The sequence below is a fragment of the Bombus affinis genome, chromosome 10 (assembly GCF_024516045.1).
Source record: "Bombus affinis isolate iyBomAffi1 chromosome 10, iyBomAffi1.2, whole genome shotgun sequence".
NCBI classification, from domain to species: domain Eukaryota; kingdom Metazoa; phylum Arthropoda; class Insecta; order Hymenoptera; family Apidae; genus Bombus; species Bombus affinis.
In genome coordinates, this window is record NC_066353.1 from 12,079,468 (window position 1) to 12,102,368 (window position 22,901).

Consider the following 22,901-nt stretch of genomic DNA (forward strand, 5'->3'; position numbering starts at 1 on the left):
TAAATTTAATTATTTAGAATAAATGAAGGATGTGTGTAATTTCTATCGATGCTAATTTACCGTAGTGATCCAGAAAATCATAAGGCAGATGCAATTCTAGTAGTTAGATTGCAGTATGATGGCGCTAGTAGGTAAAACCAAGCGAAATATGAAACGCTCAATTATTTTCTGATTCACGCGATACATTTGTGTCATCGTGTCTAACCTATGTGAAAAGGGTCCATAGCAATAGTGGAAGGAAAATAAAACAATCTCTTGACAGGTGCCACCACGAAAAGAAAAATGGCAAAATGTTTAGATTGTGGATACTTTCTAATATTTCTTATCGTAAATTTAGGTAAGATAAAAAAGATACGTAAAATTTTATTTCTACAATATAATTGAATAAAAGATTAAATATAAGATCTTTTTTCAATGAGTAATTTAATAAAGTGCAAAATTATAAACCTGCTATTTTGAAATAAAGTTAAATATAGGGAAAATGTTATGTATGAATTGGAAAATATTTATCAATTAAAAACAGCTATTTCTTTGTTCATTACATAAATAAAACAAAAAAGACAGCAAAATTTTACAATAAGATTTAATAGATATGTAACTGTCTGTTTTAGTGGCTGCAGAACGAATAAAAGATATGATTTATATGAATTTTGAAGGAGTTGCTGCCTGTTTCCGTAGACACAATGGAACACATCAATTTGGATGTTCTTGTAAGGTTATCATATATTACATTGCATTATTTCATTGTGTAACTTTCTTTTAAATAATTTTAACCTTATTTGAACTAAATTAATTATTGATAACAGAGGTAAATTACGTAAGATATTGTACTCTTTGTTATAGCAAGTAGGTCAGGAAGTGTTGGTGTTATTCATTTAGTGGAAGATGAAAATGATATCAGATGGCTTGAACAGAATGCTAATGTTGGAGATTATACTGTAATTCTTACATTTTCTATGTTTACTAGAGACATATTACTTCGTTTAAGAAATACACATAATATAAATGGAGTTTTATTAACTAAAAATACCAGTCAACCACATCCTGAATATTATTCTCCTGAAGATACTTGTCCCAATAGATATGCAGGGTATAAAAAGTGCCAGGATTTGGAATGGAATCCTTATGGATCTGCATTGCTCATGGAAGATTGGCCTTTTCCCATGTTTTATACAGAGGTTGTTTTTAAAATCTTACATAATTAATTTACTTTTAAAATTCATATATTCTATTGTTTAATTAATTATATCAATCTTTAATTTCAGAATCAAACACTGATAGAAGCTGTAAAATCTTGTTTTTTAAAACATAATGCACCTGATATGGAAAATCAACAGTACAGACCACTGTGTGCACTAGAAATGAAGTCATTCATGTTTGCTGCAATTAACTCTGAATCTTGCATTAAACGTAGTGATTTTAAATTGAACTTCAATCCTACACAATTTTGTGATCCTTTGGGAGATAGGAATATATATTGGCCTTTAGCTCCAATAAATAGAGATAAAAACTCCATAATATTGGTAACAGCTAGATTAGATGCATCTTCTTTGTTTGATGGAATATCACCTGGAGCAGGCAATGTGGTCACAGGATTAGTAACATTACTTGCTACAGCTTATTATTTAAATATATTAGCTAAGGATGCTGTAGTGAAAAGTAAGTATAACAGTGTACTGTGTATAATATAAACTATATATATAAAAATATTTTTAATTGCCCTTTATGTCTTTTTTTTCAGACACTAATGTGGTTTTCTCTTTATTAAATGGAGAAGCTTTTGACTATATAGGATCTAGTAGATTCATTTATGACTTGAAAGAAGGTAATTTCAATGCATTAGGTGGAGTAAATTTAAAATTTGATGACATTAAAACTGTGATCGAATTTGGTCAACTGACTAAAGGAAAATTATTTCTTCATTCTAATAATGCGCAGAATGACAAAATGATAAAAAAAATACAAGTAGCGTTAAATGCTACAGTTTTGGAAGGCAGCGTTCCGCCTACGTCTATACAGAGTTTCTTAAAAGAAAAGCCAGATTTAACTGCTGTTGTTATAAGTGACCACGGTCAACAATTTAAAAACAAATATTATAATGGGATTTTGGATGACGCAGAAAGTCTTAGCTTCAATAGGTACTATATTTTAATGTTATATATTTTTACATAAAGATTCTATTTTAAGGTTTGATTATATAAAGTATGTTCCTTTTTAGGAGCGATATAAATGGACTCGCAACTGCTCTAGCAAAGATAGCAGTTCATGTCGCTGAAATCCTTTACAAAGACGTATTCGGTACTGGGTCTCTCGACGATTATGATTCTTTCCAATCTGTTGAACACCATATTTTGGAAATGTTGAAATGTTATTTAGAAAGTGCTAAATGCCCTTTGTTTCATGCTGCTTCGTCTCCAAACGCTAAATTAATTAATCAAGTTTTATCGCTATACGTTGGTGTACATAGGGTACCAAATATTGCCACAACACTAACTGGTCAACTTCTTGCATATCTGACTAGAGAGGAAGTTGCAAATATGACAGAAACAACATGTTATGAAAACCACCTTATTTGGATGGCTGGTGATAATAATTCAGGTTTATGTATAAATTCCAGTGTAAATTATAGTACAGCTATGAGTCCAGCATTTATTATTGATGGTAAGTTTGTTGACTAGTGAAAGCAGATGTTTTAAAACAAAGTATTACAAAATTGTTATGCTCTGAATAGGGTATGACATGAAATCTGGAATGTATTCAACCTGGACAGAATCTATATGGCAAACATTAAGTGTAAGAATGTTCCTGAAACCTTCAGCAGCTACCGAACAACTCACTATGATTTTAGGAAGTTTAGTAGCTGGTATATCATTTGTACTCGTATGGTTCATTAATTCCCGAGCGGATATATTGTTTAATTCAAGGTAATTTAATGATCTTAAAATATGAAAATCCAAAATACTGATTTAGTTGCTTACTATGTTAAATATTAAAGAAATTTGTTTTAGAAGAGCAATAAACTGCTAGGGATACGCTGCGGACCACATATCAATGGCCAGGTTGGATTACTATCAAGAAGACGAGGATGTTCCAGTAACTAGCCTTTGAATGTATGTGTGGTACGCTCTCGGACAATTTTTATACCTCAATGTTGATATATATTTTGATGCCACCGATGTTTAATTCCGATATCATCGTGATGTTTCGACGGCTATTTAATCAAACTTTTGCACCTGTTGTTAGTATAATGAGAATGGACGTGCATTCGCTTAATTTGTCACGTCCCTTTCTCTGAATTACCGATGATTATACATATACAACACATTCGACCATAAACATTTTTATAAATGTGCGTTATATGTATGAAATGAAACGATGCAATTTTATTTTAATTCTGTAACAAAATTAATAAGAGAGTATTATGCCTGTATCTCAAGATAATCGGGGTACACTAGCACTAGAAAGTCTATTGAATTTTTGGTCTCATTAGGATTCTTTTTGTATGTAACGATTAAACGTATATATATGTATATGTATATATACACACACGTATTTTATTTATACGTATAATTACATATAACATTTATAGCTAGTATGATCAATATAATACTTTGAACGATTATTATTTAATTTCATGCCCATATTTCACGAACATTTAGTATTGTAAATGTCATGCATGTATTTGATTCATATTATAGTAAATCGTTGATTATTTGCAGTACATTTATCGAGATTTTATAGGTAATAATTTTTGTAATTAATTTTATATTTCTCTGTTTATTTATTATAGTTATCCTATATTGAAAATGAATCGATGTTAATGCAGGATATTTAATTTGTTTAACACAATTATTGCTCACGATACCTAAAACTAGACAATTGTACGAAATATCGAAATGCGATAATAATGTAATATACATAATGTAATCAAGTTTCTTTGCCAATTGTTACGATAAGAACTTTAAGAATTTATTTAATAGAGAAATTTTCAATTGCAATAAATATTTTTTCCGATTAAAAGGCAATTTAAGGTTGTATATTCATTATCTCATGTTTTTAACGTGTCTTTTGCATATTTGCAATATTTATTTTCTAATTAATAGTTTTCCCTAATTTATAAAATCTAGATTATTCGATGCAGGAAGTGATGCAACAAAATTATGTGAAAGATATTTATGTAAAATAGCAAAAGATATTTATAAATATATACACCAATTTGTGCGTATTTTATAAAAACAATGTAAGTACGTCATAGGAGATATGTTTACTAAATTCTTTGATTCTTTATTATAATCTAAACTGTAAAGAATTAACTGTGATTATTTGCAATTCCATATTATTTTTAAAATACACGAGCATGATTTGACGAGGTGATTTGTCGCGATACGAGCGATATATGTATATTTGACTGGTATTTTGTTTAATGTATAAGTTACATGGTCTTACTATCAATAATAAAATACTTTATATGATAAATCTACAAATTTAAATTTTGCTTAAATTTTTCTAATACTATATTATTAAGACACATTCTTTTTTATAGAAACGTTTATTTTTACATCGGTCAGTTAATTTTTCATATCATTTGATATATAATTATTTATTGGAAAACTGATTATCAATATCTTAAGGTTACGATAAAAATCAGAAACACGTATTGCAAGCGTGATGGCGTTTATTATTAATAAACAACTTATTTAACAGGACCTTGATGTACACGAGAGAGAAGTATTCATGTTGTTTACTTATGCTTTCTTTTTAGTATGTACGTAATATGTTTAATTTACGACTTAAAATTTCAAGTTAGGAATGGACCTACGAAAGTCCTTTAGTTTAATATTATCATATACATGCAGTATTGTACAAACATTTGTTAATGTACATTTAAATATCTTTAAAAAGGTACAGAATATTTCTTCTAGAGATTTCATGAATATTTATAAAATACATGAACTAAAACATATTTCTTACAAATATTTATATAGTTCATTATTATTTAAGGAGTAACAAAATATAACGAAATTAAAAAAAATAGAGAATACGAAATTACAACAAGGATAATGTTAGGAAAGCGGGTAGCCTAAAATTTGAGTTGTCCTATTTTTTCGTATCACATTTATAGTAGAACAATATAAATCAATGCACGTATACAACATAAAACGTTTAAAAGAAGTACTTTATCCTAGGGTGTTCCCTGACGATATCAGATATTAACGGAATAACAGTACAAAATATTGTAAAACAAGATGAGAAATGTAACATGTGAAATATACATTATCTTTAGTATGTTAGTTATAAAAGTCTATGGAAGATAAACAAATAATTCAACGAACTCAGGCAGTCAAAACATGAAACTTAATCTTGTACCAAAAGAATTCTTATTATCATCACACTTTTCGGTCCATTCCTATCTTCTCAAATATTTTAGAGCTTGCACTTCAATCACTAATGCAACATTAGAGATTTACTTGGAAGTCCGTCCTCATGCACCTGGAAGGATGAAAGTGTTCATACGTTTTGAATTTTTATATCTCTATTTATCTTTTAATGTAAACAATTCTAGTACGTGTATGTTTGTATAGTATAATTATAATAAATGTATATCTACTATCAATTATTCTATTTACAAAATATATGAAATATTCAATTCAAACAACTCGTTGGTTTTTAAATACGTCCAAGTTATTTTTAAAACAAGCACTCTCAATAGGAACCACTAATCACAAGCAAAAACTTATAAAGGGCAAAAAGAACAATCCAAGCAAGCCTACGGACCAAGCACTAAGTTCTCTCAATGCAAGCTCTAACATATACATTCAATCCTTTCTGGTAAATGTTTCTACTTGTGTATTTAGTCTCTGATTTTTGTATCTTGTGTATATGTATGTTGTGTTTGTATGTGTGTGTCTTTGAAGTATTCCATAATTTTCAGTATACAAGTATGAAGTAGGAGGCTGGGCACCGCCCACCGAGTTATCACAGTCGTCTGGTGCCGCAGCACATACGTATACGTGGTTCAGCCTTACAACCTACCTCTTAATCTACCATTACTTTATAATTATACTTAGTCGAGAGTGTACAGTATAGTCCCGTACCAGGTGATTTGACGCGATACGAGCTGACGATTCTTAGTTCTATTTTCTTAGGGAGAGTGCGCATTTATTGCTGGTACTTATAAACACAGACGAACTAACTAGTACGAGCGATCGTAGACCATTTTTATTAATCGCTGATCCAGTTAGAGATAAAAGCAAAGTAGAAAAATGCTATTAAATAATATATAGTTCGTCATATAATCGAATCAGCGTTTTTTTCGTTGATTTTCTTCTTTTTTTTTTTTTCTTCGCAACCATTGTCCACAATCGTTCGCCCCATTTATTTTTGTTTCACTTACATCACTACACCGTATATGGAGCTATACTGTAATAAAAGCTGTCTTCAACTGATGATATCGTTTTACTAAGCCTCGATTAACTTGCTTCTTTCCCTTAGAACATGTTTAACAGTTTCGAGCAGCCGGATAAGACACTGGCCAACTATTGGAATAGAAATCAGTTTGTCTCGGAAAAAGCTCGTAAGCCACTAATGGAAGCACTTTGTGCCTGTTTCGGCTATGTACATCGATTATATACCGGAAGAAAAGTATAATACCAATTAATAGCAAAGTAAATATCAATAGACCTAATCAATAATTTTTAACTTTTCGTTCCTCTGAGTACATTGAGAATCGACCGCATAGTTTACATTAATAACTATTATTTGCTCTTTTCTTATCTTTGCACATCTACAACTTAACTTTATCGTTTCATCTTGTCCTTTTAGGAAGAGATCAATGATCAAAAAATGACCAAAAATCGACTACACATATGCGGGCTATCCTCTATGCGTTTTAATCAGTGGACTAGCGTTCGTTTGTTAGTCATATACTTGTTTACAGATTATAATATTATTATTACCTCGCACAGAAATAAAGAGAGTAGTGCTGTATATTAGGAATCACTGACACCAACATAGCTTATTAAGAAATTTTATGAAGTTCATTTCAAAAGAATCATTATTCTCATTCTCCTATTATCCGGTGGAACTCGATAACGCTCCCCAATATCACCTTAATATATTTTACAGATCGATAAGGGATGATTAAATACAGAAAAATAGTCTTCATCGCAGGCATTAAAAGAGCAGAGAAAATCGTAAAAGAAATATGAAAATTATTGCTAATAATAAGTTGCGTTCTTAGATGCGATTACATTTCTACATTTGAATGATTGTTTAAAAAATGCTTGTTCCTTTAGAATAGCGTTTCGAAGGCAGTCGAAGATCTCAACAGTGTTGAAAATGCGATGGACGGAACGCTTGGAAATAATTGAAGGACAATCGAAGACAAGTACGTAGGAAGAGCATCGTATGTATGTACATGATTAATCGTCATCGAACTTAAAACAACGTCGATTAAGTGATACAAATCTTGGAACTCGTTTTCCGTTCAATTTTCTCTGATTCTTTCAAGTAAAACATTTTACATGTCGCTAACTATTCAGCACGCGCAATCTGGAGGACACTTTCAGTAAAACGCAACCGATCATATGCAGACAGCGAATGTATGAACACTTATAACCCTAAGATGGCATGTGCTTGTCGTCGAGCCTTAGACTTTTTTTCTCTGTTGTATTTTTTCAGTTACAAGAAAATGTATTGTTAATCATATTCTTCTTCAATCTTTCCTGTTTTCTCTTGCTTTCTGTTTGAAGAGAAATCACATTAAACGTTCTTCTCCTTTATTTCTAATAGTTCTTGTATATTGTATTATGTACAGCATTACCACATTTGTTCAAACTGCGGTACACGTGTTTTTTTTCTGTTTTTTTCTTTCTTCTTTTAAAGACGACACTTAGAGTTTAAAAATATAATCATCATATATTTAAAGTAGTATTATATTATCATTGTTGTTGTTATCATTATTAGTCGTAATGGTATTATTATTAATAATAATATTATTGTTATTATTATTAATTATTAATTATTATTATTATTATCTTGGAGGGATAGCACTTTGCTATGTCACGACACTGCAGAGCTGAACAAAGACTAAACGCGGAAGTTACCACGCTCTTTAATGGCACGAAGAGTACAAGACCGAGATTGTTACCATTTTACTGACCGATCATCACAATCATCTTCTTTTTTAATTTATTGCAATCCAGTTCTTCATTTTTTACGCATGGCTTTTCCCGGGATTTAGATTTATCTTTTTAGCATTTCGATGGTTGCCGACCGATCACAAAAACATATCTCGCCTATGTTAAATGTAGTAGCACAATATCGTCATAGCTTATTTTAATTAGGAAGGGTTGAGAACGATCGTTCATTTGTGTCGTTATTTAAGATATCTATATTATACATAGTCTCGTTTGGACGATTTTCGATAACACTATAGAAAGTACTAAGTCTCCCCTTTACAGAAATATCCCTAAATTCTCTCAAAACTATTCAGGAATCGATTTAATCGTGTGAGGCTGGTCGAACCAATAAATAGTCAAACGTTTATCTTTGCATTTTCTTTCCTTTACTTTAAACGTTGTTAGTATTTAATTTTTAATTCCACCCACAGTTCATAGGATAAATGTATCTGTAAGTTTAATAGTATTTCAGAACAGTTTGAAAATAAAGTGATATAAATATCGCTAACTTTCTACAGAAATCATGACCTTTAAGCACGTACTGATCTTATTCTTTTTTCTTGTCTTATTGTTGAACATTAAAAGACGTGTCATATCGCTGCGAAACCTGGGAAAAACACATCTTGAAGGAAATAAAGTTTCGATATAAAAATATATAAACAGTAACGCTGATTTTTGTGTTGTTGTCACCTTAGATTTAACTTGTTTCTAATCGTTTTGTTAAACGAGTAAACTCTTCGTTCGTAGTTTATATCATAGAAAAAATGTACATGTTACACGCAAATATACTCGTCTCCATAAAGATCTTTCACAATGTGAATATTATTCACGAACATTTCAAGTCTTCTTTCGAAAAATAATTTGCTTCTACAAATCAGTTGATTTGAACTACTCCCTAACTAATCAACTAAACAACTCGATTGGTAAACATCGTGGAAAACACGGTCTATTGTTCAGTAAGTGATACAAACGATGACCTTTTTATACCACCTTCGTTTGTCGCCTTGAACTATTACACATAAATTAATAATCATCAATATTGAATTATCAAGAAGAAACAACCGTAAGAAATAACAAATTATTCACGAGAAAAGAAGTTACATCAATGTAACTTGCTTGTCAACGAATCAAGGAAACTGATTAAAAAATATAACATTCCTTATCATGATCGAATTATTCTTACAGACAATGTATAAAAAAAAAAAAAAAAAAAAAAAAAACAAAAAAAAAAAAGAAAGGGAAAGAACATGTTTCGAATTATACAAGATTTCTTGTTCAATCTTTCTCGGACCGTAGTTAACGAATAACGACGTTTAAAAACGCTAAGATACTCTATGGATAGTAAAAGAGATTGAAACTGTCGGATCCGATAAGAGAGCGTGATAACCTCGACCAATAATACCCTTGATTTTCGCGAGAATAATTACGTATTTGACAGTTAAAGCGAAATCTATTCTCGAATACCTTAATACTGTAATGAGCAACTGGATTTGAAGGTACCGTAAAGAGGTTGATGTTTTAATGATCGACAGAGGTCAGTGAAGATCATCTTCGTCGCTATCGTTACCATCTTTCGATCTATCGGCACCTCCCTCACCGTCGCTGGAGCCGGAATCACTACCAGAATCTTCAGACTGCCAGCCACCGCCTTGTTGCTGTTGCACCTGTTGGTGTTGCACCACGTGTTTCGATACCTTGTGACGTTTCCCGGCTCGCTGTATCGAATCCGCTCCGGCACCGTCGAGCATTGGCTGAAGGATTCTTCGACGAGCATTGATGAACCAATTATTGACTTGTAGCAACGTTAAGTTCGTTTGGCCCGCTATTTGACGCTTCTCATCCTCCGTAGGGTATGGATGCTAAAAAATAATTGATAACAATAATTATAATTTATTTATTTTATTCTATACTCGTGACTCGTTACAGTGCCAATAGAATTTACAAGAATTACAACTATGCAATATATTCATAACAATTTTCCATGGTAAATACTTTCGTGATCCTATATAACAAAGTTGTAAACTGAAGTATAAAATAATGATCACTAGAATTGTATTTTATATTATATTATAAGAGATTATACTCACAACTAAATGTTCAAAGAGCCAAGTTCGCATAATGCTTGTAGCTTGTTTAGGTAAGACGCCCCGCTTTTGTCTTCCTTTCTTAACGCTGCTATGATTACCTCCATGACCACTACTACTGTGATTGGAAGTAGCAGTACCAGTGCCACATCCCTCGTCTTCGTCCTCACTTGGTGCAGGCGAAGGAGAGCCAGCCACAGTAATATCTGGGCATAATAAACACGATATATTTGTTGTGACAGATTAACTGCAGCTCCATGCAGAATTGATAATATTTATTTATTTTAATTTAGTTAGTTTGTATTCATATGTTTAATTAGTAATTAACATTCAAGTGAAAAAAAAAACATTAGTCATTGGTAAGAAAGAACCAAGTTCGTCTAACCAAAATACTTTTCGTCATTCGCATCCCCGACATCGACGTATTCATTTTCACGCTCTTGCAAGGCAAGGAGGCCCCAATAACCAACCTCTTCTAAATATATTCTGTCGCCAATATTCACATAGTCCATATCATCTATAAACGTAAGTTGACAATGCTTACGTTTAAATTAATATTTTAATCTTTATCAAAGCTCAATTTTTATGGCGTGATAATCACAAAAATATTCAAGTTAAGACAATTAATTGTTGAATATCCTATACTGTAATCATCAATGTACTCTGTGAAATTCAATGTAAACAAAAATTGCAAATAAAAGACTCAAATGCATGTAACTTTACACTTTATTTTGTTTTTACCTGATTAATCAACAATCAAATATAATTGAAGGGGCTGCTGCAATAAGGAAGCGGCTTCATTTTCTAGTAATTTATGTAAACCAACAAAATTTTATTATAGATCTCCTTAATATGTATGATCATTTCAACATTCCAAAGAAACGATATATTATTTCACGTGTACCAGACCTAATAGAATTTTGAATATAAAACCTATACATTTCCATTCTCTTCCAATCAATACAATTTAAGTATTGTAACTATCTCCTCATTGTTGCAAACTCTTCAATTTTAAGCACTAAAGAAAGGAGAAAAAAAATTATGAAACGAAAAGTAGAAGCTATTTAGCTAGAATCATCGTTACCCGTTTGCTATATAAAATGAATTAATATAAACAAATAAGTTTACCTTGACCAAGATAGATATCGTTGACTGGTGCACAGGAATGAGCCCCAATTTGTGAAAGTGGTGTGCTCCCGTGTACCGTGGAAGGTGACAGTGGATCGTCATGGTCCTGGCTGGAGGATCTGATCGAGCGCTGAGCAGTGGAAGATGATCGCACCGACGGCGGCCTGTCGTTACCGGTTTCCTCTTGCGCAGCCAACTGACTCGCACCACCGTTCTCCGACAGGGTGTCGCCTCTGCTCACTCTGAATCCGTTAGCTCCCGACTCAACATCATTGCCTGTAGAAGACAGCACCTGGGAAATATATGTCGCAACTAGCCGTCAGAGAGCAGGGGTGGGGTTCTATAATATTTTGAGCGACGCGCAAGTATCGCTCATCTTTTCCTTTCTCTCTTTTTCTTTTTTTTCTTTAAATAACGTATGCTTTAAATTAAGTAATCGACTGGTTGATCCGAGTGTTAAATCTACTGTTAGAATAATTTTGACTTTTGACTAATCTAAATAGTACATTGTTTAATCTGTTATGAGAAGGATCCTAAACTGAATATTCAGCGAGATCGTTCAGATCAACTGTTAGAGTTTGAAGAATTTACAAGGTGCTGTTAATTTTGGGATGTTAATTACCAGATGAAATATGATTAAAGAGAGATAGTAAAGAATTAGAAAGCATTTGATCCACGTTTGATCTCTTACATATGCATTGAACGATTTACTAATGTATTATGTACAATAACAATACTAAATCAACTGACACGTATTTCATATATAACAGAGTAAATATTTCCCTCCAATTACTGTCTATTTACCAACGAAACTTTATTTAACTCCCTTAGAAAAATGTTCCTCGATCAATAGCTTATTTAGCTATCACTAACCGCTACATTTAGGTCAGAGTACTCACGAGAGTTAGTCAATCGACCGACATTTCGAGATATCCCACAAAGAGGCATTTTTCCCCTCTTACTTCGCATTTCGACGTACAAACTCCCCAGCGAAGTTATTTTAAAAAGTACACTGACTTCTATACGAGATATGTAGCGACGTTAATAAAGAGAAGGCGCAGTAGTTCTCTAGTTTTAAATTTCTGTTCTTTTAGGTTCGAAGAGTTAAGACATAGAGAGTAGGAAGAAAGAAGAGACAGAGACACACGTAGCAGCGTTGGAGCGTTTTTCAAGATTATAGTCGCGATTCTTGCGCATCACTAAAAAAAAAGGATAACTACTTAGGTAAAGGGGGAAACAGGCCAGGCCGCCTTATTAAACGTTCAAAATAATATCTAACCTGCAAAGGACTGCTTCCGTTGCTGCCACTCGATGGACCCATATCGTGTCCATGGTGACTGTAATCGCTGCGTAGCAGATTCTCGCTCTGCATCTTGCCCTTCAGGCACGTGATGTACCTGTTGCAAAAGTCCTTGCACAGTTCCTGCACTTTTTCCAGCTCGAGTAGGTGAATCCGCAGCACCTGTATCGCTTTGATCATCTGCGTTGGCAGAGGCACAAAAACAACGTCCACGATTAAACGATTTTCTTTTCATTATCGAGTTGCGCCGCGTCGCTTATTATTTGTTTCTTTGTTTTTTCCTATCACTCCTTTTTTCTTTGTTTCCTTTTTTTTTTTTTAAATAAACATAAGGTCGAGTAATAAATTCATCCACGTTTTCTTAAGAAAAAGAGGAGGGAGAAAGAAACATGAATTTTGAACTTGTTTTCATAAAAAATCTGTCTAGTTAAGAAGCAATCTATTTATCTTATTTCTGTATAAATATATACTTTTCATAATAAAATTCAGATATATGTGTATTTACAGTCTTTAAATAATTTGTCTAATATTCATGGAAATAGTATACACCGTGTTGAACTTATTATTCAATCCAATGCGTGTCTCGTTTTGTATGTGAAGAAACTACGAACATTTTTGGATCGTGTACTTTTTATAGAAATAGATAAGAATGTCATATTTTTTAAAATGCATAAATTGCAGCGAAGTTTCTATGTTCTAACGAGTTATGGGTTTGTGTAAATTTATATTTTCATAAACATATATAAGGGATAAACCTGCTTCATCTATTACATATTATAACGAGTATTCTACCTTGAATATTTTCCATAAATACACTTATGTGCTTATCATTTATTATAGTGCGAAGATGGCTACATTAATTTACATTAGTTTAATATTGGGATCAACTTAATTTTTTCTTAAATCCTGTCGTACATTCCACTATCAACTGCAAAATTCATTAACTGAATATTTAATTTTAATAAATATCATTAATGGTCTATAACAGGATATGTATATGGATTAAGAAATCAAATATTCTAAAATTATAAATTCTTTAACTCAAGCTATTACGAGTGTGAATTAGTCTTGAGGGATTCCAGAAGATGTTATACCTCTAATGTCATACCTGGACTATAAAGAAACTTACCAAACCGTCAATTTCGGGGTCATTGATTAGGAAAGGCTTTCGGTCTCTTTCTTGGTGTTGGACGAAGGCCTGTATGTCCATGTTGAAGCTTTCGGACGTCGAGTTGTCCGAACTCTGTGTAGCTTGTTCGCATCTTTCGAAGAGTAACGCGAGCAATGGGAAAAGGGGATGTTTATAGACTGCCCTCTTGTCTGCCTCGAACTGAGCTTGATCTTGATGAGTCGTGTAATCGGCAACCCCACTTGCAGGGTCCTGATCGTAGCCAGGAGTCACCATCGCTAGCGCCACGGCGGTGCTACCCTCTTGCATTCTACGTTCATATCATTAAATTATTATTTGCTTTCTTCTCTTATTTTTAAAGGCCTAATCAATAAAAGTGGCGGATAAAAACTAAACAGCGGATGTTTATGTATTTATGAGAGATACGTAGGTACAGAGATATGTGTATCGTGAGAATGAAACATACTATCCAAAAACGTATAAAATATTCAATCTAGTTTTGGTTACAATTTTTAGCGAATGAAATGAGTTTTTACAGGTTCCATTTTTTTTTTAGTTAGGTTCACAAAAATTGCAATTTGTATAAACATCTGCAGTTTATTTATAATACTGCATTAACACTGTTGGCCATAAATATTCAAACATCTTTTTCCTCCAATTTTATTTTATTTTATAATCATCTTATCATTTCATTACGTTATATGATGTGTCTTCTAATGTATTATAAAATAATAAATAAAATAAAATACTTCTTACAGTTTTCCGATCGAATACAAATAGCAGGCATCCTAATATGATACTTATTGCTAGCAGTGGATACGATTAGAATTAAATAAATTTTAATAGATACTCATATCTTAGCAACATACATCTCAACAAGAGTCGACAAGTATAAAGTTTATTATTTTGTTGCTTGCTTACTTTTGGTAGTTCCACTGTTGGCCATCGATTAAATTTTTATTCTTTAGAATTTTTGTTACCTATCATTCCTGTCTAGCAGCTTCCATCGTTGCCCAGGTCCTCCGGGGCCTCTGATATGTAAATATTCCTCGATTTATCTTCAGTCTTCCAATAATTTACACGTTTATCCTACAACAAAAGAAATATCCGATTTATTAATATTCATGATAATTCTAATACACATGGGTTAATAATCGGTAACTTGACAATGCAATGAGCGTCACCACTGGCTGATGTATTGATTATAATTGTACATTTGTAACTTGGAGGTAAAATAAGTGTAATAAATGGCACTTACATATTGATTAATGTAAGTATTGTGAATTTGTGACTTGACAGTAAAATACAAATGTAACGAATGGTATTTACATGTCGATTAATGTAAGTATTTTGCGCACTTCTGATCTGAAAGTAAAATAAATCGTATATAATGATTAATGCGAGTATTGTGTATTTGTAAATTGAGAGTAAAATAAGTGAGAATGGAATGTGTAACGCTTGAAAAAATAATAGGATAAAAAATATCGTATACTTTAAGCAAGATATCCCGGCGTATTTCGAGTAGAGATGAGCCAGGGGTAGAGATGAGACGAGAGGAAAAAGAAGGGGTCGGGGAAGGAGAGAATCGTCGTGGCACGAAGAACCAAACGATGCGCGGCACTGCATTTAAATGTCATCGTTAGACGGTCTCAACACCATCAGCACTGTTGCTGGCACCAGTTCTGCTTCCCATTCCGAACGTTCCTTTTGAATTTTCCCCAATCCCCATACACGTTCCCCCGGTATGAATAAATAAAGTACTGCGACACACGACTGGCTGACAAGACGACGACACCCGAAAAATCGTGGTTACGACTGATAGCTATAGTTGTCTGTGAAAAATACCTTCATTAGCTAAATAGTAGTGTCATTAAACCAATAATTTTTTTGCATCGACTCATGCTAATTACGTTGTTTTCATCTTTTGAACTATAGTGCTTTTTATTTCTGCGTACGACCACTTAAAAATATTTAATATCAGTTCAACAAATAACGAAATTGTTATTATCTATTTTACAATCATTTTTATTTCTACTCGTGACTTTCGAAATACGACTTTGTAATAACGTGCGAAAACAGAGAAAAATAAAGAAGAAGCTGAGCTTAAGATTGTTTTCAAAATCTCTATCTAGAAGAAAATTAATTCCTTTTCTCATGAAAAAGTATAATTTTGTGTAAGTTGCATCTTCCATGTATCCTTCAGTCCTAGATATATAATACATAATCCATTTTATAAAAATCTGCAAAGTATAATACAACTTTAAAATGTAAAAGTAACAAAGATTAGAGTATGTGTATAAAGGATGAATACACAATGGAATCTTATTCTTCTTCAAATAATGGGAATAGCCGTTCTCCTGACATTTTATCAAAACTTCGTCGTGACGGAATAGTCACAGAGAATGAGTAAGCTAGAGAAAGTATCGGTATACGAGAAGAAGAGTTAGATACATTAAAGGGAATGCCGCGAGGTGGTAGCTGAACTAGGGAAGCGGTAAAAAAAGGAGGTGGACAGAGGTAACCATTACTTGCAAGTGGTGCTTCCAACACACTCGCGTCTTTCCGTTAAACCCGATATTTATTGTGCCAGTCGCCTCTCTCGCCGCTTTCATTTAAAAATATTATCGCTGACGGTGAACGGTCAGTGTGCTTCATTTCTACGACTGCAGCCACACATCGAAACGGCCTTAACGCGTTTCAACTTCCTCTTTTTTCTTTCCCTTCTTTTAGAATTTCTTGCGTTCTTTTTGCTATTTCATTCGTTTAGGTCAAACGTCGAATTATCTCTCCGTGGAAATCTACGTCCGCTGTTTCGTAATATTCTCTTCTTTATAGAGGTAATTTATGTGTATAAGTTTGTTTTCTATACAATAAAAAGATTTGTACGTCTCTTCGTGAAGAATGGACCAAACCATGCATTTTTCATGAATATAGTAGCGTCACTTTGTGCCACCTTTGTTGAGAAAAGTGACAATATGATATTCATTTCCAAAATCATTTTATGGTAGGTAACAGATAATTGACCTGGTCTTGCTCTTTATACCAAAAGGTAACTTCTCTAAAAAAAATATTGAGATATAATGAAATATATAATTCAATAATCTAGTGTCTTATCGACGATTTTTGTTTCTTTTATAATTTTCAAGAATGATGGAAAAAATGTTCTCCTATGTGTTCATCTTTTTAAACTTCATCTACCGTCTTCTCTAGGAACCATTATTTTAATTTCAACCTCGGGTACTACAGCAATAAACTATCGGTAAGGAAGTTCTCCCATTCCGTTTTATGGTGCGTTCACAATGACATTAACATTTTCTACAGTTTAACTGCATTTTTCATTAAAAGTAAATAAAATTTCAAACGAAACTGTGTTACTTAACTAATTTCATTTTATTAATTCTTTTCTCGATGTTCCTCCTCGATTATTAACTCGTTTTTTCTTTCAACGTGATACTGTTTGATTGAAGAACCCACCATTATCATTGTTTACTTTTATCATATTTCGCAGTTACATTGCAAACGTGAGAAGGGGTGACGTCTATCTTCTTTATTTTATTTTATTCTAAACGACGCATTGCGCATCTCACTTTCAAATTCTTTGGTACTCGATATTATTCGATAGTAGTTGCTATAGAGAAGCGAGACAGACAAAGCGTAATGCTCTAATGAGCAGAGAGAGAGAGAGAGAGAGACAGGAAATGAAAAGTATACTTCAAATAATAATCTGTAATGTCCATCGAAATCTCGTGATCCAGATGCTCTCGATTTTTAGTATTCAAGCAGTCATGTTGATATTTATGGAATTATTTTACGATATCACGTGACCCAAAATATTTTATGGTTATTTCCACTTAGGTTAATTATTGATATTCGATTATATTCGTTTTTATTCCGTTTATGAATTAACTTAATCAATTTTAATATTTCCAATTTTTCCTATTTTATATATATGAGAGAAATATTATTTGTTAAAAATAATATTTTGAAGATCAGCTGTTTTAAGCGCAACAACTCTTTCTTGTAAAAGTTTCAAAAATTGAACAATTTCATGTACAAAACAGTGTCGTATCTATTATTGTAAATTACTGAAATGATACATAGAACGAAAAACAATGAAACATAAAAATGTAGATTTCTACTTAAAACTAAGATAACATCTAGCTAACAAGTATTAATATGAAATACGTTATAATAAAATATACATCATGTTGTGTAATAAAATATATATGATACATGTACAAAAAAGCTGATGAATAACTGAAAAAGAAATAGAAAAACAGAAAACAGAAGTGTAAAAATTTGGTTTGGTCAAAGTATCAGTAAAAAAGAATGGATGAAGAATTTAAAACATAGTGGCAACCACATGTTATGAACAGTGCCGAAAATGAAACGGCTATTAATTCAAATGAAATGGATTGGCGGAAACTATGTAATGGCGTACATGCACTTTGATCACGCGATTTGCTGCACAACTTGTCCAACGTGTTGATTTTTTGTAACGACCTAATAATTACTGCGACACTGGAGTTTCAAGGAACGTGCAATTAGAAGTAATCAAAGTGTAAGAGGCAATAACTTAACCTGGAGAAGAGCCGTGAAACTGACGTGTTAATTTGTTGAAAGAATTAATTAAATTGTTCTTACTAAAACTGCACAATAAAATCAGCAATCATTTTTTAAATTTATTACATTCTTCCTTTGTTTAATATTTTTGTAAACAAAAAAAAAAATACGCTTTAGAAATGTACCAATCTATGATTTAAATAACTGAACGCAATTAGTTAAGATTGCAAAATAACATAAAAGAAATTTAGTAGAAAACGTGTTGAAGTATTTTAAAGCAACATCTCATTCTTATAAGACAAAGTAATGACAGAGAAGCAATGAAACGTGTCTTTACGAGCGTAAATAAGAGGAGAAACGAATCTTTAACCCTTTAAGTGCCAGAGCTATAGCAGTCGGTTAGGACATAGTGATCATTTTCGAACGTAAGAGAGTACTTAAATTCCGCTAAGTACATATCTGCGGTCAAATATTTGTACGAATTTATTCTATGGTTTCCCACTTTCAACATCTTAATCTGCTACTTTATTATTATACATCTATCAACATCGTTAAACCGTACATTGAAATTCCGAAACATTATCATTCAGAAAATAACAATATATTAAAGATCTCCCGTAAAACGATATTTTAAGTTGAATTCCTTAAACAAAATCGTGTTTGTTATTAAATTCAACACTGAATATTATATTTTGTCTAAAACTTATTCACAAATACATTAATATATAATTTCTTTTTCAACATTGTGTTTTTATTATATTATTATAATATATTCTTATTTTTCTACAATATATTACATTATAACATGAAGACATCAGAAAGCGGGAGTAAATTCTCGTTAGAAGAAACACGTTTAAACGCGCACACATACCGGTCTGGCACCGAAAGGGTTAATTATGACAAAGATGGTATCCCGTGGGCAAGCGGACTTGTTTACTACCTGTCAGTCATCGGCGTATTAAAACCGGCGTCGTGACGGGCAACAACACCGCGGTAGAAAGAGACGTGAGTTAAAGAACGGCTTTGGAATCAGCGGTGGGCGTTAATACGAAGCCAGAAGTCGTTTTTCTTTCTCCCTTTCATCGCGAGCCTAACACGAGATAGTCGAACTGTCAGTCAAACGTTCGATAACCAATGGTCGACGATCCCTACTACAGCACGCCGGGGAAGAATCATTTTCATGCGAAGAGGGCGTAGCAAAAACTACAAGAGGCCACCGCTGCCGACGGCGCCGATGCTTCACTGCTGCGCAGCGCTCTACCTATAGGGTGCTCGATAAAATTTCTGCGGGAAATTCGAGTTCCTTTCGTTACTTCTTTCGTCCCGTGTATTCTATAATTCATCCTGTAATTTATATAAAAATGTTACTCAACTAAAATTCCTTACTACTCTTAGAATATTTATGCGCAACCTAACCTCTTTAGAGTCGAACTTCTTGAGCAAAAGAGATTGGATATAAATAGTCTAGCCTGGAAAAAGTCATTAAATTGCATAATTACTCCCAATTCTAGTTACTTTATCTTCTTATCGCGAAGTTATCGTATTATTATAACGTTAGGCTTCGTTGTTAAAAAATTGTATTGATTTTGTAATGTAAAAATTGAATCAATATTCGAATTTAGATAAAGAAGATTAAAGGTTGTACGAGCAGCCTGTAATAATTTTCTTACTAAATCTCGTTAATTTACTACCTAAAAAACGATTCATTTTATTGAATACGATACAACTCATAAGAATAAAGAAAGTAATGCGAAGAATACCAAAAGTTCGAGTCGAGAAAAGATACGCAGTACATAAAATATAAAAGAAATTAATTTTTATAAATGATGGAGGTGTTTCTTTTATTAGAAAGAAATACAATTGATTTTTTAAAAAGTAAAATTAGTGTAATAAAATTAGTAACTAAAATTCATGTGAGATATCGAAATTCTGTATTTGATTATTTAAAAAAAAAATGAATAAGCTGGAAATGATATACATAGGTGGATAATGATATTTCATAACTACTTCTGATATTTAATAAATTCTTTGATACCTGCTTTAACTTGTTGCAAATGTTAGTTTACGTAAGGAAATTGCCTGCATAATAGCTTTCAGGTATTTCCTTCTTTTTATTAACAACTACACATTTCGAGATCAAAATTCGAGATAAACAAGGGCTTACGTGTGTTCGTGGAAAAAATTTGAATTCGTCGATATTATTTTCAGATTTCATAATAATTCCTGTAAGATAATAATAAACGTTTGACTTTATTCCCATAATTTTCCCGATTGCTACGGAGAAGAAATTATTCCGTTGGGCAATTTTTATTTCTTTCACATTAAATCATAATTAAATTTTTTTTGGTTACAAAAAAAAAATCACTAGACACTTTTTTATGGGAATGCGTTATTATATAATTTATCAAATTGTAGATCGTTTCCTCCAGGTTAATTCTTTTATAAAAATTTTATCAATTTATTTCGCTTTGTAAGTACAGGTTTAAATAAAAAAATTCATCGTATCAATCGACTATACAATAATTTGATTCATCGTATATATATAGCACACACTATAATGATACCTCATTGCAGCATCTTTGTCACTCTTTTTTTTTCACAACAAATTCTCTGAACGATTTCAACCGGTTCTCTTGATACGATGTAAACAGCGATTTTCTCGTTTCATCGAGAATACACGCTTGCGTTCTGAAGCTCCCCGTTTATCTTTTGACGTAATTCGTTTAGGTCGCATTATTCTGTTCTAGATGGAAACATAAATATGTAGCTCAACTATGCAAGAGATCGTGATTACCGATACCAAGGTGAATACAGTGACTATTCCTATTAATCGAAATCCACTTCTCAGTTTATTTGACTATTTTAATTTTCTCTGTCATAGTTTCATCATGAAAAAATCATGCAATATCTTTAATTGATATATTTGAATAATAATTACATTGATTTTTTTCAAGTAGATTTTTAATTTAATTCAGTAATTAATAGTTGATCCGATTTTTATAAATATCTATACGATGTATAATAACATGTATTATATGTGAGGTATTATATATATTTATATAAAACGAACCAATAAGTTATTGAATTAAAAATCTATTTAAGAAAATCGCTGTAATTATTATTAAAATACATCAATTAAACAATATCGTAAGATAAATTTGTTATAATGCTCATAACAAAATATCCTTCAATTAAATTTCCCGCCAATTATCTTGCACTTGGTGATATTGACAATACTAATAAACGATCTTACGATAATTGACTAAACCTTTTTACAACATGAGAGCGTAATGTATTACATAAATAGAAAAATATTCAATATTATAAGTTATCATAAGAGTCATTGTTACTCTGTAACTATTGAAATTAGTTTTCTATGAAATTAATTGATTACAAGTTATTGAGATTCCTGTTTAGATAATGCAATATAATTTCATCGTGTAAATATATGTACTAGATATTGTATTGTTAATTTAAAATAATAGGAAACAGAGAGAAAGAAGAAATGTTTGTAACGTGTAAAGGCCTAGATAATGAACATCAATTCAGAGGCAGTTGATATGGTGGATCGGTCGCATGGTAGGCACGATGTCATTGGAAAAAGTTGGTGTTTGGAAGAGCCTTAACAATATCGATCGTATCAATCCGCAATTCTGTCAAGGCAGACCGCGAGGAATGGGCGTTCACTGGGGGCATTGCGCACAAAACAAGTTTTTCGCGTGTATCGGCGCACCAGGAACGAATAAACGAGACCTAACCTCACAAATTCACAGGTGCACGGCCCAGCGGGAATTTACGCTGAATCGAACGATGTATCGAAACAGCTGTTTGGATGACACTAATCGAAAGACCATTTATCCTATGGTTACTTACCGTATCGCAAAAGCCAGCATCCGAGAAGTCCCATGAGAACAAAACCACACCGTCCACACCAGTTTTATTTTTCGATGATATTTCGGGTCGACGGCGTGTCTGACTAATTCGAAACTGACTTCGTCTTAGTCCACGTGATACCTCGAGGCTCAATGATAATCATGTAACGACACCGGTCTAACGTGCACACGCGCGACAACATGAACCCCTCTGTTTACCACTATTCACGCTATACGATAAATTAAAGTAATCGGACATTTTTCAACATGCTCCTCTACAATCCCTGTCTACTCCTTCCACTGACACGTCTTTTGTGACGTCATCGATTCAATACTTTTCGCGAAGGTTTCTCTCCTTCATTAATACCGCGGATACACACCAGATGGCAACACGAACGCGATTATCGGTTCATTCAAGTGTCGCTCAAATTGGAGCGCGATTTTTAAATTTCACGAAAAAAAATTATATATATTTCAAACGAAATATTGCTTGTTTCATTGATTGTAGCTTTGGTTATTACGAAATATCGTCGACTTATAAGCTATTTCTAAAAGGTTTGTTTCTTTGGATGTAACGGATTCAAATATTATAATATAATTATGGCATAAATATACATATTTATATATGAAGACTACAGAGAAGAA

The 22,901-nt window shown here is 32.5% G+C and overlaps 3 protein-coding genes across 11 annotated transcripts in view; 1 reads left to right on the forward strand and 2 right to left on the reverse strand.

The window, feature by feature from the left end:
- LOC126920954 (putative fatty acyl-CoA reductase CG5065) overlaps window positions 1–19,529 on the reverse strand; it is a 109,282-nt gene extending 89,753 nt beyond the window's left edge. Inside the window, exon 1 of the mRNA XM_050731998.1 lies at window positions 19,517–19,529. The gene's annotated coding sequence lies outside the window, so the exon portion shown is untranslated. The remainder of the gene's footprint in view (window positions 1–19,516) is intronic.
- LOC126920950 (nicastrin) lies at window positions 66–4,025 on the forward strand. 5 transcript variants are annotated; one of them, XM_050731982.1, is made up of 8 exons: window positions 66–337; window positions 612–710; window positions 844–1,178; window positions 1,266–1,659; window positions 1,742–2,138; window positions 2,219–2,661; window positions 2,732–2,924; window positions 2,996–4,025. In XM_050731982.1, exons 1-8 carry the CDS (start codon window positions 283–285, stop codon window positions 3,006–3,008), a joined length of 1,929 nt encoding a protein of 642 aa, XP_050587939.1. In that variant the 5' UTR covers window positions 66–282; the 3' UTR covers window positions 3,009–4,025. The 5 variants fall into 5 exon arrangements, with proteins under 5 accessions (XP_050587939.1, XP_050587937.1, XP_050587938.1 ...); XM_050731980.1 differs by having other exon boundaries at window positions 3,009–4,025; XM_050731981.1 differs by having other exon boundaries at window positions 3,012–4,025.
- Window positions 4,658–22,574, reverse strand: LOC126920958 (homeobox protein PKNOX2-like). Of its 5 annotated transcripts, none has more exons than XM_050732005.1 (9): window positions 22,258–22,574; window positions 19,325–19,728; window positions 14,802–14,910; window positions 13,822–14,131; window positions 12,672–12,872; window positions 11,393–11,684; window positions 10,650–10,781; window positions 10,268–10,470; window positions 4,658–10,039 (listed from the first exon to the last, which is right to left on the reverse strand). In XM_050732005.1, exons 4-9 carry the CDS (start codon window positions 14,128–14,130, stop codon window positions 9,716–9,718), a joined length of 1,461 nt encoding a protein of 486 aa, XP_050587962.1. In that variant the 5' UTR covers window position 14,131; window positions 14,802–14,910; window positions 19,325–19,728; window positions 22,258–22,574; the 3' UTR covers window positions 4,658–9,715. The 5 variants fall into 5 exon arrangements, with proteins under 5 accessions (XP_050587962.1, XP_050587963.1, XP_050587961.1 ...); XM_050732006.1 differs by lacking the exon at window positions 22,258–22,574 and adding an exon at window positions 19,801–19,887; XM_050732004.1 differs by lacking the exon at window positions 19,325–19,728.
- Window positions 22,575–22,901: the final 327 nt, after the last annotated feature.